At 41.5% G+C, this 17,786-nt stretch overlaps 1 protein-coding gene across 3 annotated transcripts; it reads right to left on the minus strand.

The window, feature by feature from the left end:
• Window positions 1-980: 980 nt before the first annotated feature.
• On the minus strand, window positions 981-17,230 carry smad5 (SMAD family member 5). 3 transcript variants are annotated; one of them, XM_028589570.1, is made up of 7 exons: window positions 16,968-17,230; window positions 8,935-9,886; window positions 7,247-7,540; window positions 5,887-5,994; window positions 2,513-2,734; window positions 2,141-2,397; window positions 981-2,022 (listed from the first exon to the last, which is right to left on the minus strand). In XM_028589570.1, the coding sequence occupies exons 2-7, from the start codon at window positions 9,335-9,337 to the stop codon at window positions 1,879-1,881; spliced, it is 1,428 nt and encodes a 475-aa protein (XP_028445371.1). In that variant the 5' UTR covers window positions 9,338-9,886; window positions 16,968-17,230; the 3' UTR covers window positions 981-1,878. The 3 variants fall into 3 exon arrangements, with proteins under 3 accessions (XP_028445371.1, XP_028445370.1, XP_028445372.1); XM_028589569.1 differs by lacking the exon at window positions 16,968-17,230 and adding an exon at window positions 16,417-16,638; XM_028589571.1 differs by lacking the exon at window positions 16,968-17,230 and adding an exon at window positions 16,189-16,334.
• Window positions 17,231-17,786: the final 556 nt, after the last annotated feature.

Below are 17,786 nucleotides of genomic sequence, written 5' to 3' on the forward strand. Positions count from 1 at the left end.
TCACTCTGGCCCCAACAGCACGGCCAAGCTGATCCCACAAGTGTTCAATGGGGTTGAGGTCAGGACTGCTGGCAGGCCATTCCATCCTCTCCACTCCCACATTCTGGAGGTAGTCTCTGATAAACCCCGCCCTGTGGGGGGCGAGTGAGGATAGAGTTCCGTCCCAAACTGTGGAGATATGTGATTGCCACTGGTTGCAGAATCTCATCTCTAAAGTGTCAATAGCAACAGCAAAATAAGCTGTTTGGCAGTGGCAGAGAAGATTTGGCAAATTTTTCATGGGCGCAACCCACATACTCAGCGCTGCTGCTCATCCCACAAATGCATGTTCCTTAAAAATGGGACACCATTTGTAAGGGAACTAAACAGGCAAGATTTATTGCCAAAAAGCATTGGAATTTATCATTTAATATCTGATGGGTTAAGTTTTGTCTCTTCCACCCGAAACTGTAAATGAAGGGACAGTTTCCAGGGGAACCAGTAGTAGGTCTAGAAGTGATTAAGTCAAGGGCAACTGAGCGAGCTTCAGATTATTGAAGAAATGTTGCCTTTCATCCAAAGGATTCTTCTTCACTTAGTCTAGCAAAGTTAACCTCAGCTTCAAATGTGGCTTTCTGGAACATGAGTTTTATATTTGATTAGGATTACTCCATAAAAACAAAACATTTAACAAATCAAACAATGCAGTGGCATCAATTGGTAATTAACCCAAAGCTGATGTAAATATTTTGTTTTCCATTGCAACTAATACGTGTTTTTAAGTAGTAGCTTTACAGCAAACAGAAATAAGCTGTAGGCTTCATATTTTCAGTCAATAAAATTCACTGTCCTTGTTTGCTGTGCTGCTTTTTGAGTTTGCCATGGCGATATTTTATCCATCCTGATTCAACACATTTCCACACTGTTCATGTACATTAAGATGTATTTCCCTTTGCATCTTGCAAAGTATTACTAGACCAGACAGAAAAAATAAACAACCATTGTTACCAAATAACTGTTTATTTCATTGAGCTAATTAAGTCAATTATTTATCAATATAATGCCTTGGTACCCACGCCAAAATGTAATATGCCTCCACAAAATCCATGAGTGCACAATATTGTTAATACAGTGAGTATGGAAAATACAGTCACTCTTAGTTGAACTCCAGAGTACAAACAAGAATCAATAATGATGTCCATTGTCTGATTATATCATAAATGACTACTTCTATTGCAATAGGTGTAACATTCACAATGTTGTTAGCTTATGGCATGTTAAACTCATTCAGTGATTGATCTCCCATAACAAAATCAGGTTGGTATACATAACCTTCCGAAAAGGCAGTAGCTCAGTGTTCATTTCTAGCAGTAGAGACTATACAAAAGAAAGCATTTGTTATATCTGAGCCTAATGGTAAACATAATCGTGTCTATATCTTAATTGTAAATATCTGACGTTAAGTGGTCAGTAAAATTCCAATTCGTCTGTCGGACATAAGGCAGAGTAGTGAAACAGTTCTGCTACATTATAAACTACACATACAGAGGAATAAAAACATTTTAGCAAACAATAAAAACATTTGACAGATTCAAGCGTGACAATGGAGCCCTCTTTTCTTGCAGGTGTTGTAGCATTGTCAAGCAGTAGTGTGTCCACGTCATTACTGCCCCTTGGGCATTACTTATTCCTCTCTTTCTTCAGGTATCTGCTAACATTTTTCAACAACTCATTCCGGCTGTTGAATTTCCAGCCAGAGTCAATATCCCTTCCCAAAGTTAAGTGTAAACAGTTCAGCCATTAAGACCACCTTAAATTATAAATCACTGAGGGGGGGGGAGAAAGAAAAAGTAAAAAAAAATAAAAAAAAGTCTCCCAAGCTCCCACCCAAGTCCATCATTAGGACACAGAGGAGATTGGGTTGAGAGGTGAACCCATTTGTGTTAGCACCTTGTCCAGCCACTGGAGGGGCCCATGCAGGTGCACCTCGATCCAGCAGGGGGTGCTGGTGACGTCCTGTCGGTGATACTCGGCTCCCCAGCCCTGCAAGGTGGCAAAATAAAATGTAACAACAATGACGCTGATTAGGATGTTTGCCTTTTGTTAAAAGAAAAAGGATGAGACGTGTATGTATCTTCTACTTAGTGCATGAAGGCCTTACCTTGACAAAGCTCATCCTAATGGTGCACATCTTGGTAAGCTCATAGACGGCCTCAAAACCGTGGTTGACTGACTGGGCCAGCAGCTGGGCAAACTCCTGGTTGTTAAAAATCTTGAGGCTACATCCACTGGGGATCTTGCAGACCGTGGTGGGGTGGAAGCCGTGGTGGTAATTACAGTTTCGGCTCTGGACAAAAATGCTGGTGTCACTGAGGCACTCTGCGTATACCTCCCCTCCCACATAGTACAGGTGCACTCCTGGTTAACAGAGACAGACAACGGACGGTCAGGACATTCAAACCACGGCTCTGCAAGAACAACACGTAAACGTGATCAACCTTCTGCCTCCGCTGCGCGGGACGGTTAGGCGTACCTTTGCCGATGTGTCTGCGGGTGTTCTCGATCGTGGAGTTGCGGTTGACGTTGGACAGCAGTCCGAGGCAGAAGCGGTTCTTGTTGTTTGAAGGGTCAGTGAAGCCATCCACCAGCACACTGGTGGACGAGGCGTGGTAGGCCTCGCCTACTCGATTGTTAAGTTCATAGTAGACAATAGAGCACCAGTGGCTTGGCTCCTCGTACTCCACTGGTTGCACATCTGGGAAATTGCACAACAGGTCAGATAAAAACAGGCGAGTCACAAACTTAGCTGACAACATGATCACGCACACAAATCTTCTAGAAGGAATAAGGAATTGATTAAGATGTGTGGTACAAAGCAATACAGTTTTTGTTACACAAAATTCATTTAGGCAGCGTGGGAGTATCCGCTCCGGGTGGATCTCGGCAGACCTCAGTTGCTACGAGCTCCATGTGCTGGTGCCATGGAGGGGAAGCCAAACAACGTTCATCTAAACACACTGCCCAATGTAATGACGCGGAAGACAGAAGCCCTAACTTTGTGCCGCAAAAAGAATGAATGGTTTTTATTTTAGATTGTTTTGTACAGGATCATGAAAACAATCTCCCGCGGCCATCACAGGGAAATACTATATCCCCACTGCTAGTTATCAGCCCACTTTGGACCGAATGTCCCATAACGTAATAACGTAGTCATGAGCGCAACACCTGATGACGCAAAAGACCGAAGCCTTAGCTTTCTGCTGCAAAAAGAATACATGCTCTAGCAGTTATGGTTTTTATTTTATATCAAAAACAGGATCATGTAAACGTCCTCCCCAGCTGCCGGCAGGAGGTCCGTTCTCTAGGGGTTAACACTAATTGTTATGGACACTATTTCATACAGTGGAAAGATAATTTAATTAAAACATAATCACATCCCTAAACCATATTGTACAAGCTCTGCAATTTGTATTTTGACTTTAGTAGTCATTGTTATTTAGCTCAACTGCACAGGGCGCTGCACGGTCACACTCTCTCCTCAGATACTATACAGATACAAGATTCTATAAAGAATAATACTATCAGGTTATATCAGCAGTCAAAGGCATTTTAATTGTTTTCCAAAAGGTTAATGTGGGAACAAAAACAACTAAAAACACAATAAATATCTGATCAGACTTGGCAAATATTCCAAATTAAAAGGCTGTGGATTGGGGACAAAAATGCAATGAAGACATCCTTGTCGTTAAAAAAAAAACTTTTAGACACAGAAATGACCAAATGTTTATTAAAATGCTCATATTATGCTCATTTTCAGGTTCATAATTGTATTTAGAGGTTGTACCAGAATAGGTTTATGTGGTTTAATTTTCAGAAAACATCATATTTTTGTTGTAAATTGCTGCAGCTCCTCTTTTCACCCTGTGTGTTAAGCTCTCCGTTTTAGCTAGAGTGAGGCATCTCACTTCTGTTCCATCTTTGTTGGGAGTCACACATGCGCAGTACCTAGGTAAGGACTACTAGCCAGTCAGAAGTAGAGTATGAGGGAGTGCCATGCTAGCAGCTAGGTGAGCATTATAACGTGTGTTCCAAAGTGACCACGTTTGTCTCTGAAGTAAAGGCTTTTTCACTTTGTAAACCTATAGCAAGCACACAAAAAAAAAAAAAAAAGATATAGAATATATATAATATAATAAAGGAAAAAGCATAATATGAGCACTTTAAGACATCAGCACGTGTAGCATAAAAATGTAACTCCCTCATTATCCTCAATCAGACCACTGCAATGGTGCAGCGTGAATGCCACCGCAGAGCACAAGAAAAACAAAATTGGACAGTTCATTGAAAAGCCTGCCCTGGCTTTACTTTAGCAGCGCATTGTCAGGTAAGTGCATTCAATTGCACCAACACGTATGTCAAGATGGACAGTTTTACATCAACTTTCCTGAGTAGACAAATTGTGCATCAAAGGGGCTGTACTCAATATTCAGAAAAAGGTGGGTCTAGGATTGCCTCCACACAACTCTCACCGTTCTGTTTCCCAACTCATCAAAGGCCACTGCTTTGTCCCGGTGCTCGGTGTGCAATTGGATGGAGCGCAGAGCAGAAACTCCAATTTCGTTCACACAAAGCTCAAGTTTGAAGCATGCGAGGGCCCGTCTCTTTGTTACTGCAGCGCAGGCAGTACACGCAGATGAACGCCGCCCACCCTCCCTCCAAGCCACCGGTGCCTGTCATCCGGAGGACTTATTGCTGGCGGAGCCCCAAGGCACTGGCAGCATGGAGGATGCTGTTCATCTAATAAATCCAAACTTTTTTTTGGAGCGAGGGGTGAGCGATTTGAGTGAAGCGGGGTGAAAGATGAGTTGAGTGTGGAGCAATATTGAGCAAAGCGTCTCCGAGTGGCCGAGCAGAGGGAACGTAAAGCTCTTTGAGCGACAAGCGAAAATTCTTACCGATCACATGCTCTGGCACTGGCACCCGCGGCCGGACAATCAAAAAAAAAAAGAACAGAGAAACTCAGAATGCCATTACTCCACCATATGAAGATATGGCAAATATTTGTTTACGGCTATATTAATGTTCTAGATATTAAGTACAGCGCCTTTAAGTATACTGAAAACTGCTGTGCAGAATCTTGGACTTCCATAAGCTGTTTGTACGGAAACTGTAAATCAGGGTTGGTATTTCATCCTCACAGTTTGGTCCTGCTGGTATTATTAGTGTAGAACTATTGTCACTCTAAATATAATCCAATTTCTTTATTTGAAAAAGGATCGACGCACATTAATCAACATGAGCACAGAGTCCAAAATGAAAACTGATTTAGCCATGCATTCTAAAAGGCCCTGACACACCACACCAACCCAACGGCTAACTGTCGGACTGATCAGTCGGCTCCCCGAGGTCCAAAAGGTGCCTCGGGAACACACCAAAGCGACGCCGACTTGAGCGTCGCGTGGGTCTAGCTTCTCCAGCTGACCATAACGGTGGCTTGTTCGAAATACAATCTCGTATTTTACGAAAATAGTTCACTGAAACGTGTTTCTGAAAACATTTTAAGCGAGAAATAGGCCATACAGTTGCTGAATCTGTCTTCATTTCAGATCGACAAAGGTCAGTTTAAAAGATATTCGGCAGATTTTGAGAGGTGTTCGTCACTCATCCCGGTCGGCATTTCCGGGTTAGCACTCCACCAATCAGATTGGTCATTGAGTCCGATTGCCCGCCCTCCGACTCAGCAAGTCGAGTCGGCCAAAATGAAGGCCGACGTACAACGACTCGGAACACACCAAACAGACTCGAGTCACCGACCTCGCCGATTATCGTGTTGGTGTGTCAGGGCCTTAATTTTCATCTGCAGTCCTTAGCAGGTTGATTGTCACTCTAAATGTTTGCACTCCTCACCTCCTCTGGCCATGTTCGGTGGCACCAGGCTGCTGCTTGTTTCCATGGACTGGCTCTCCTGACCCAGCTGCTCATCAGGGGGCATGTAGGCTGGGGGTGGGGTGTCAGCTGAGACATTAAGAGAGCAGTTAGTGAGGATGAGACCAGTTGTTGCTGCTGCTGACACACACACACACACACACACACACACACACACACACACACACACACACACACACACACACACACACACACACACACACACACACACACACACACACACACACACACACACACACACACACACACACACACACACACACACACACACACACACACACACACACACACACACACACACACACACACACACACGACAGGATCTGTACCCCAGAAATGGTGTCAGATTTCACATATTCCTCACTTGCTAAGCCACATGCTAACCCATTCCCGACAGAGATGCAATATGAGCTTTCCAAGCCCATATTGAGGCACACAGGGAAACAACAATGCCGTTAACCCCCCACTTAGATGGCAGTGAGGAAATGTCGATGATTAAGATGCTTTTGAACGAAGACAAATATCATCAGGGCTTCTCAGCATAATAAAGCTTAAATCCTAAAATGCCATGAAAAACTTTTTCTGCCTGACTGCCTGCAGCCACCGGATGTGTCAGCAGATCTGGACTGGAGCAGAATAGAGCCCTAGTCACCAGACACACAGCAGTATCATCCACACCCACTGAAACACAAGTACAATCTAAATAGTCAAAGTATTTCTATCAAGACTATTGAACACGAGCGAAAGGAATGAGATTTCCTCATGTTAGATGCATCTCACATGTCTCCAGTCCGTAACAACGAGACAGAAAGGTTGCCTAGTCCACTGAGTTAGTGCCTTGACAGCAGCCCTGGCTCTGGACACTGCTTAGCTGGCATTTCCTTTGTTCTCATTTAGGGGCATAGCTTGATTTGGATGAATATATTAATGTGACCTGGTTAGAGTACTGTTAAAACATCTTTTTATTGCTTAGTGATGAAGTGTATCATGTATGGGTTTAGACTATTAGTAATTATAAAGATGGAATTTTAGGACATACAATAGTAAACAATTCACTATGTCAATGCTTCAATGTACTGCACCCACAATGTCCGTGGATTGGGAGTTTTGTAAACGATACGCATTTTAAAATGGATTCTTATTTTTTTTTAAAGTGTATTCTCACTTAATTATAAACACACTTGATTTTCCTTCTTACATTACACAACTTAAAAAACAGAAACTCATCAGAGACTAATGTTTAACAGTTAGCCTCTTGTTGGCTACTTGACAGCAATCCAAAATATTCCCAGGGTCAGGCACATGAGTATATGTGGCGTACCTGGGAGCTGGAATGGACTGGAGGGCCCCGAGCTGGCAGGAGAGTTTGGATAAGTACCACTGCTGGCTGGAGAAGGGGGATACGGAGAGTTGGGAGAGATGGGAAAAGAACCGCCTCCACCTCCTCCACCGCCACTGCTGCTGCCGCCACCGCTGTGTGGCTGCTGAAAGGACTCTGGAAAGGTGGCGTTCAGAGGCATGTGCGGCTCATTGTGGGTGAGGTTTCGGAACTGTACCAGCAAGCTGTGCTGTGGGTTGAACTCGCTGTGCCGAGGTACCAGGACAGGAGGGAGCACTGGATGGTAGAAAAAAGAAGGTACGGGAGGAAAATGAGTTAGGAGTTGAAAATTAATGAAGCACACAAGACAGAAAGGTATTTTCTTATCAAGAAATCAAATGGATCTTTATGGTGACCATGTCTACCACACACGTCTTTAACCAGAAAACCTATTTGAAGTAAGGCTTTTATTGTACTTAAACGCGTTTCCTTGTTAATAATGTATAATTTCCATTACTAATAAAGGAAATGCGGCCAATGTTGGAAAGAGAAGCCCTTGATGGGCATGCTCTTGGAAAAGTAAGTCATGTGTAACACAAGGGCTATAACTACTAAATATTTTCTTGATTCACCATTTGACCTATACTAAGTCAGAAAATTGCAAAAAAGAAATGCCGCTTTACAATATCCTAAATATAATTTTTTTTAATACTTTATACAGCCAATATCAGTAGCAGTTCTTAGTTTTGTAAAAGAAAACAAAAACACACATACTGTACAATCCCAACCTATGTCTTGAAATGGTATAACATAAGATACAGAACACTGCCAAACACCAACAGACCTTGGTAAAAGATATAACCAGAGGTCATCCACATTTGTTTTCATTTTCAACTTTGTCAACAACTGTGCCAAACTACCCAGTGAGCTTTGCTTGAAACGATATGACGTACAGTCTTTCCTGACCGACATGTCGTCCGTATCGTTGAACTGGTCAATAAAGAGCTGGCAATCCCAAACCAGCCTTATATCAGAAAGGTCATCTGTGAGTCTATGTGATGTGGTGTGTGATTGAGTGACAGAAAGAGAGAAAGAGGGAGAGAATGGATAGTGATTAGAAAGTGCTGGGAGTTTAGTCTAGAGTGCTTTATGCATTTAGTAAGCCTCTCTCTGATGCCACACCCTATCTGGAGTGCCTGAGGCATATAATCTAATAAGACTCCTAAAGAGCTAGTGATATTGATTTTCTGTGAAATGGAGGGGGCGGGTGGAACAGGCCTGTGAGATGACAGTCTCCTGACCTCTGTGGATTTGTTTACCAGCGCCACAGTTTACTCAGAGATCTAGCTACGGGATGTGCACAGCTCCACACTGGTCTTATCCGTCTCATTGTACATTACAAACAGATTTGGTGATGACTGCGCCTCATTGAACACCCTTTTTCAAATTTGGAAAGGCAATGTGAATGGGCCATGCCATTAAAAATTACACTTCTAAGTCATAAGAATGTCTTTCTTAAATATCTAGAGATAATTTAAAAGTAATTTATTTCGATAGGACAAAAAAAAAAAAAAAAAAAAAAAAAACTTAGGAATGTGTGTTAAACATTAAGCTTTGAGTATTGAAAAAATAACCTGAAGCCAAGTCCATATTCTTTGATTAACTTATTTGGAGAAAGCGCGGGTACCTACCGGGACTCTCCACTCGTTTGTAGTGATATGGGTTGATGCAGACCTCCTTCTGTTTGGAGCCAAATGGGTACTCGCACACCTCCAGGGGCTTGAGCTCGTGGTGGGACTGGAGGTCTGGCCAGCGCCACACTCTGCAGTAGATTACATGAGGCAGACCTTTCCTGTGGGAAACCTGTAGCCGGCCATCCAGTGATCTTGGAATGGTTACACACTTGCTAGGCTGCCCGGGGCAGCTCAGAGCTTTCTCCAGGTCCTCCATGGCACCTTTCTTCTTCTTCAGCTTTTTCACAAGCGCATCCACTGCCTTTTCTGCCCATTTCTCCTCCTCGTCTCCCTGCTTCCAGCCGAGCAGGCGTTTGACTGCTGGGCTTGTGAAGGAGAAGAGACTGGACATGGAGGTCATGCTGGATGCTGCAGTGTAGTATAAAAGGGAAGGCTTCTGTGGTGGCTGCACAATCCAGGGGGACCAAGGGGGTCCAAAAGTCCCCTGCTGATAACCTCCAATTAGCGTTAGTAGCCTAAAAAAAACGGTGTTGGAACGCGTGGTCAACACGAGAAACCACTTAGGTGTGTGAATGTGAGTGTGTGTGTGTGAAACTATGAGAGGCCAACAGAGATGAGGGGTGGGGTTGGGGAGAGGAGAGGAGGCTTTAGCCTTGTCTGACCAAGGACAGGAAGCAGGGGAGGGAGGGGAGTCAGCAAGCAGGACGCAGCTGCTGCTGCTCAGGAAGGGCCCTGCAGCAAGCAGTCCGGAGTTGGGTCACCACCACTGATGGAGGGAGGAGGTGCAGGCTGCGGGAGCGGAGATCAGGACCTCTGTCAAACGGACAAGCTGCAGCAGGTCTCACCGGTACAAGATGACAGGCTAAGAAATAAGGAAGACACTGCTTCTCAACCACTCCTCCCAGCTCCTCTCCAACCAGCGCAGTCAGTGTTCTACTCCACCAGCCTTCTGCAAAACAGAAAAGGAAGCAGATGTAAAGATTAGCAAAACAAAAATTTTGTTTGGCATTACGTATTTAGCTAAACAAGCAAATATTCCAATATCCAAATCAAAATACATTTTAAAAATCAAAATTGTAAATAAAGTTTGAACCACAGCATGTGACAAACCGGATGATTAAAAAGCCCTTTGTCCCCTTTTTGATCTGACACATCATTTCCATAAAGAGACTTGCTGAAACTTGGATGACGCAATTCTCTGAAAAGGTGTCACATTTGCAGATAATCATAAATATGAAGAACCGATGAGAAACACTCTTCTGACCTTAAATGAAATTTAAATTAGTAATAAATAATACATAAAGCTCCCTTTATTTACTGTTATCAGCCATTTTGGCATTGCACAACCATGAGTCATAAAAAAACGTAATACTGAATCACCACCTTAAAAATGAATGTAGTATTGCTTCAGGAGGTCTCTGATGATTGCCTCAACAAACTACTGTTTCCACCAACTAATGTGTAGAGATGCTGAGTGCTTGAAACCATCTTCCTGACACACAACTACACTAATGAAATGCTGCGATATCGGACACTTCTGCGTATGTCATGCAGCCCCAGCCCGAAGACAGTTCAAACACATGTAGCCAGCAGCAGCAGCTGTTTGGGGGCTTGTGAGACGAGCCTTAGTCAAAAAGGATGTGACCACAAAGAGCTGCTTCCTCCCTCATCCCATCTCTGCCCCGATCCCTCCCTTCCAGCACACAGCTGTCCAACAGCACTGCACCCACTTCCACTACTTATTGTTCTAAATGCACATGAAAGCAGAGGGAAACCTCCTGAAGTAAAACATGTAGGCAGGCATACACACAAGAGACCAGTCTCTTAAGTTTTTCTGACAGTCCCCAGCAGCCATTTCCAGATAACCTGATCAGTCAGAGATCTGGATGTAGTCAGGACTCTATTAGGCTGGACCAGCAGTGATTTATTACCAGTAGGCTACATTGTAAAAAGGGATCAATAAATGCCAAATTATAGATTTCAACATAAGGACATGTCCAATCTCCCTGAAACGAGCAGAAACATATTGTTTGATGAACATGTTGAGATATAACTTGCCCGAATGGGCTGAGCTGATTTGCATCTGAATGACTAAGCCTTCAGATAGAGCTCTACAAAGATCATCTCTACAAACTGACAACAGTGCACACTCATAGCTCTTTGCGTTTTCACTTTCAATGACATCAAAAAGGTTGAACATCAAATCCATCCATCCATCCATCTTCGTCCGCTTATCCGGTGTCGGGTCGCGGGGGGAGCAGCTCCAGCAGGGGACCCCAAACTTCCCTTTCCCGAGCAACATTATCAAATCAAATCAATCTTGACAAAACATTTTTCTCAAAGCCACATTTTGAAAGGGGGGGAGGGAGGAGAGAACTGAACCCCCTGCTTTACTGATAATTGCCTAAAGGAACTGTAACCATGCTTAAAGATGGTTTGTGATCTTACAAAACCATTAGTGGTTCCTCCTCAGAATTCCTCAGCACATGGGTGATATACATTTACAACAAAGACTTCGACCTACATATTTTGTATATTGAAACACAATGTTCAATCACGGCCTTTGTTTTTATATACGACTATATATATACGTCCAAAAGAAAGGCATCGCTTTTTTCTATTTCCCATGCACAATGTTCATATAGTTTTAGTTTAACAGTTAGACTAGATGCACTGGATACTTTTAACTGAAGTAACATGTCAGGAGACAGTTTTGGAAACTATACAAATTGGAAAAGAAGCAAACTGGAAGTGGTAAACAACAAAAATCATCCGAAATCGCTGTTATATTGGCCTGTATATGTGGGTGATTATCACAGCCTTGTGGTCTCTTCTGAGTTAACGTTAAACTAATAAGCAATGCCATCATTCTCGCTTTAACTAAACGTTAACATTGAAAAACTCAAGAACAATACTTTGCTCTACTGTGTGCGATCTGCCTTAAATGCTTGACAAGTCTGAAGTACAGGGAACAAGACAATATGGGAGACCATTCAGTTACGGTAAGCAGGCACGGATTAATGCACAGGCTTTTGAGGCTGCAGCCTAGGGGCCCCACGTGTGCAGGGGCCCCGGATTAGCCAGACAATTAATCATTATTTTGAATTTACTTCAGTGCGAGAAAAAAAAGACCCTAATTGGCCCATAAGAAACATTTATTTTTTAATTGGCCCATTGTTTTTTCAATTGACTCTGGGCTGGCCAAAAAACACTTTAGTCAAAAATATCACATAGACTATTTTTTTCCATACACCCCCTACTTTCAAATTGAATGGACTAGTCCATAACGGTGCGTGGCGCGAAAGATAAACACAGTGACAGGAGAGCTTGGAAGTACACAAACAGAGAAGAAGCAAGATGAGTCTAAAAAAAGAAAAAAAAGACGCGATAAGTATTTGGCAACGCTGCCAAAGATGACAAACTTTTTTTACGACTACTGTTGGGGATACAGACATGAAGAACAACAGTCCAAAGCGATGAATATGCCGCTACAGCAGCAGCTAGCTGTGAAGTGGCGCTAGGTGAGGATAACGTTAACCAAGACAATGGACAGCATATCTTTAAACAGCACCCTCTTTGGGATTTCTGCCTGCATGCAGTTTCGGGTGTGCATCTGCCAGGCTAGAACAGTAATAGAGATCATGGAGAAGAAACGCAAAGGAGGTGCTGAGAAGCTGCGTGAGAAAAAAAACGCTGCCAAATGTGTCAAATGGACAGACATGTTTTGGCCAGTAGCAGGACCTTCATCAGCTTCCGTGGCCGATGATAGTGGTGCTGGTGTCGGCTACAGTGACATGCACAGTGAGGAGGAGACTCAGGAGGAGAGGGACAGAGATGAGGGAGTGAGGCTACAAGCGGCTGCGGTAAACACAACTCCCCTTAAAACACTTAACCCCTTGATAAAACTGATTGGTGGACAAACTGTTGATGATAACACTACAACAATAAAAGAAATAGGCATGCTATACTGTATCATTGCATTAGTTTGGCTACGTGCGCGGGTATCTGAGTCTTGACTGATCATTTTCTCACCGTTTTATTATTATTATTAGGCTATATTAGACTGCCTTTCATTCAACAAAGTAGCCTACATCTTAATAATAAGCAAAACACCACCTTAAGGTTCATCAAACCTTAATCTTGTGCATTTGTGTCCTTAAAGTAGCCTAGATAAACGTTGCACATCATGCAAGCTTTCTTAATGAGAATTGTAGCTTTTCTATCTGCATTGGCAGACAAAAACTCATGCTAGACCTCTTGAAATTAAAGCACAGGGCCTCTTCAGTCGTGAAATGATAATATATAGGCCTATATATATTGTTTTATGATTCATGAGGAGTATACCGTTTTATTATATTAATAAATGGCACTTTTTTGTATTTAATGTGTCAACTCTCAATGATTCTTGCTTACCCCTTACATGGCGTTAATAGTTTTAAGGAGTAGGAGTTGCTATACATATTCAGGGGAGAGCAAGGATGGGTGATGCAACAATATGTAGCCTACATGTTGTGCTGCTGTTTCATTATTCTTGTTAATAACAATGTTATGTGCTGCTGCTGTTTTTATTATTTTTTATTTTATTCACAGTTTAGTGTATTGCACAGTGGTTTGTGTCTCAGTAATGATCAGTGGTGGAATGTAACTAAGTACATGTACTCTAGTACTGTACTTGAGTCCAAATGTTGAGGTACTTGAGTCTTTTCTTTTCATGCCACTTTCTACTTCAACTCCGCTACATTTCAGAGAGAAATATTGTACTTTTTACTCCACTACATTCATCAGTTACAGCTTTAGTTACTACTTACTTTAGTTACTCCACTACATTCATCTGTTACAGCTTTAGTTACTAGTTACGTTAGTTACTCCACTACATTCATCAGTTACAGCTTTAGTTACTACTTACTTTAGTTACTCCACTACATTCATCTGTTACAGCTTTAGTTACTAGTTACTCCACTACATTCATCTGTTACAGCTTTAGTTACTAGTTATGTTAGTTACTCCACTACATTCATCAGTTACAGCTTTAGTTACTAGTTACTTTAGTTACTCCACTACATTCATCAGTTACAGCTTTAGTTACTAATTACGTTAGTTACTCCACTACATTCAGTTACAGCTTTAGTTACTAGTTACTTTAGTTACTCCACTACATTCATCAGTTACAGCTTTAGTTACTACTTACTTTAGTTACTCCACTACATTCATCTGTTACAGCTTTAGTTACTAGTTACGTTAGTTACTCCACTACATTCATCAGTTACAGCTTTAGTTACTAGTTACTTTAGTTACTCCACTACATTCATCAGTTACAGCTTTAGTTACTACTTACTTTAGTTACTCCACTACATTCATCTGTTACAGCTTTAGTTACTAGTTACTCCGCTACATTCATCTGTTACAGCTTTAGTTACTACTTACTTTAGTTACTCCACTACATTCATCTGTTACAGCTTTAGTTACTAGTAGAGATGTTCCGATACCGATATCGGCTCCGATACTGCCTAAAACGCTGGTATCGGGAAGTACTGGAGTTTATGCACCGATCCAATACCACGTAATAAAGCCCTAAAGAAAATCTACGTTAAAGTAGTTTATGTTCTTTTTCCCGTTATAACTGACTGTCAAACTGGAGAATAAAAGAAAGTTCTGTGGCGTTCATTGTTTGCGTTTGTTCATGTTTCACAAAGATAGAAATAATATAACATCCATACAGAGATAGTTGTTAAAACCTAATCAAATATATGACACACTGGTATCGGATCGGTACTCGGTATAGGGCGATACACAAGTTCAGGTATCGGAATTGGTATTGGGAAGCAAAAAATGGTATCGGGCCATCTCTAGTTACTTTACTTACTCCACTACATTCATCAGTTACAGCTTTAGTTACTAGTTATTTTAGTTACTCCGCTACATTCATCAGTTACAGCTTTAGTTACTAGTTACTCCACTACATTCATCAGTTACAGCTTTAGTTACTAGTTACTTTAGTTACTCCACTACATTCATCAGTTACAGCTTTAGTTACTACTTACTTTAGTTACTCCACTACATTCATTTGTTACAGCTTTAGTTACTACGGTAGTTACTTTACACATTAAGATTTCTGCACACAAAACACATGTAATTTATAAAATGTGATTTTAGATTCTAAACTAAACTAGCCAACAATATAACGGCCTACAAGTCAGCTGAGATGAATATACCATGAAACACTTGTTGATTGACAGTACTGTTTGGTTTGTTTAAAAAAATATGAGGATTTTTCGACATTCAGTACTTTCACTTTTAATATTTCAAGTACATTTTCCTGATGATACTTACATACTTTTACTTAAGTAACATTTTCAATGCAGGACAGTATGGTATTAGTACTTTTACTGAAGTAAAAGATCTTAATACTTCTTCCACCACTGGTAGTGATGTTGTGATTTTGCCTCAGTAAAACCAGGTGTTCTGCACTGCTGCAGATGCTGTAGCCTACCTGTTGGTTTATAAAGCTAAAAGTAATTACCTGCTTGCTGTTGAACTGTGAATCCATGGAATTCTGCTGCTTTGCTGTTTAGTTACATTTTCATTGTAATTGTTTTGGTGCTGTGGTGGCAGAGGATAATATCTGGTATTCTTTCCACTTACATCTCTGTTGATGTTAGTTTTATGATGTAGTTTACTCATTTACCTATGTGGTGTGGTGGTAGTTGGTGTGTGTGTGTGTGTCAGTTAAAATTATTATTATTATTATTTGCATGTGGACCATGTATGGCACTAAATACATTTTTCCAGTAAAGCACAATGATTAAGGGGGGGCCTCACACAAAGAGCAGCCTAGGGGCCCCTGACCACCTTAATCCGCCCCTGGCGGTAAGCACCCCCCCACCCAGAGAAAGAGAGAAATGAGATTCAGAAAATTCTAACGTTAGCGTTACACAAATCCCCAAACAGTAGTAAAAATAGCTTTTAGCACCGCTCTAATTTAACTCTACCACAGAAATACGCACAGTCATAATATCACATCTTATTTGAGTGGTATTAGCTTACCCTGGTATGTAGCAAGCTAATGTAAGTAACCTCGAGAAGTTGCTAACTAGCTTAGAAAACGTTAACAGAAAACAATTTGTTTAGCTTAAACTTACAGTCAGGCACCTCATAACAACTAACTTATCTCTAGCGTTATCTAGTTTAAGAGTATGACGTTTCAGGACGTCGTTTCCTCTTTAAATGTGACTTTATGAGCTATAGTTTTACCTCTTAACGGTAGGCAAAAGTTACTTCACCCTCCTTCCTCCTCTTCCTCCATTCCAGAAACTTTTTTAACTTCTCAAAACTGAGGCTAAGCTATGCTAGCTGTTAGCCCAGCCCTCCGAGGGGAAAGTGGCGAGCCTCTACCCAGCGTACCCTGCTGATGTAGCTAGCTTACTGGAGTTCACTTCCACTCTTTTAATGAAACAATTCAATAACAGCTTAGTCACATACCTTTTAACAATGCACACAAGCCATGGCAATACGTTTTCTTTTTTACGCTTGTGATGTAGTTCCTACTCTCTCAAATATTTTCTCTCGTTTTCCACAGTTTCTTCCCTCCGTCTCCCCGTGCCATGTCCTCCAGATCCTGGACACAAGTAGCTAGACTGGGAGGCGGAGTGAATATCACTCCGCTTTACTGACAAACTAGTGCTCGCTTTCGTGTTACCGCTGAGGAGAATTCGGTTCTTACTGCCTAAAACGTACTTGCATAACGTAAGCTATAATAGCACTTTTGTGTTTTATTTATATAATTTTTTTTTACAAAAGCAGTACCATCAATGGCTAACTATTTGAAACATGAATTCGCTTTCCTCGCGCAGAGATAAGGGAATGTTCCTAGCGAACAAACTTTTTTCACCTTTGGCAGTTATAGCTAGATTATTACGCTCATAGTCGTCAAACATAAAATTAGAAGCTGCACCTCTAAACGAAATAAACATAAGTACTGGTCTATTTATATACGTTATTGATGCTTCAGTGTACGAAGTTGCAATTCTTACGGTGGTCGTGCTGCGGCTCTGTAACGTCTCACAAGTTGCTGGCTCCACTCAGTCTGGAGCACTGCGGTTTGTTGTGTATTGTTGTCCTTTGTAGTCACTTGTTCCCAGCTTTAACAGTCCCCGCGTTATTTTAAATTTAATTTATTTAAGCATGCAAACTAATAATTACTAGTCCACACCCACTTCCGTAGTCGAACCTCCACTCTCTGGCAGGATAATGTTGGGAGTGTGTATTCTTCATTCAGTCTTCAGAATGATTCCAAATGAAATGCGTTGTCCATGTTCAACCACTAGAGGACAACCTACACCTATAAATATAGGGCACTAAGTTTTGTGCAGTTTGAAGTATATTTACAACAAATTTAACTGGCACAGTTGCTTTGTCTATTGAGAATTAATCAATACACAATCAGTCAATATAGTACATCCATGCTCCCATCACATGCAGGCAGAGATGTAAGTGATTGAGTGGCTAAACCAGACTTCCAATTCAATTAACTATTTTTAGCAAGGTTATGTGCACTGACACTCTTAGTTGACAGTGAAAATGTGAACATTTTGGTTGATTTTCATATCAATGTATTCTTATAAGTTATAACTTATCACGTTATAAAGCAGAATTATTCATCACAAGCAAAATAGTTTGTGAGATGTAGCCTAAAGTGCCATACATGTCACTGCAACACTCAACATTTGCAATTTAGAAAAACATTTTTTTTTTATTTAAAGATAATTTTTTGGGGCATTTATAGGCCTTTATTTGTGTAGGACAGCTGAAGACATGAAAGGGGAGAGAGAGAGAGGGGGAATGACATGCAG

This window comes from Perca flavescens, chromosome 10 (assembly GCF_004354835.1).
Source record: "Perca flavescens isolate YP-PL-M2 chromosome 10, PFLA_1.0, whole genome shotgun sequence".
Classification (NCBI taxonomy): Eukaryota; Metazoa; Chordata; class Actinopteri; order Perciformes; family Percidae; genus Perca; species Perca flavescens.

Excerpts from the sequence above, each read along its gene's own strand:
- smad5 (XM_028589570.1), bottom strand. The coding sequence starts at position 9,337 with ATGACCTCCATGTCCAGTCTCTTCTCCTTCACAAGCCCAGCAGTCAAA. Across the intron at positions 2,398-2,512 it reads CCGCAGACACATCGGCAAAG|GAGTGCACCTGTACTATGTG; the intron begins GTACGCCTAACC and ends TCTGTTAACCAG. Across the intron at positions 2,023-2,140 it reads TTAGGATGAGCTTTGTCAAG|GGCTGGGGAGCCGAGTATCA; the intron begins GTAAGGCCTTCA and ends GCCACCTTGCAG.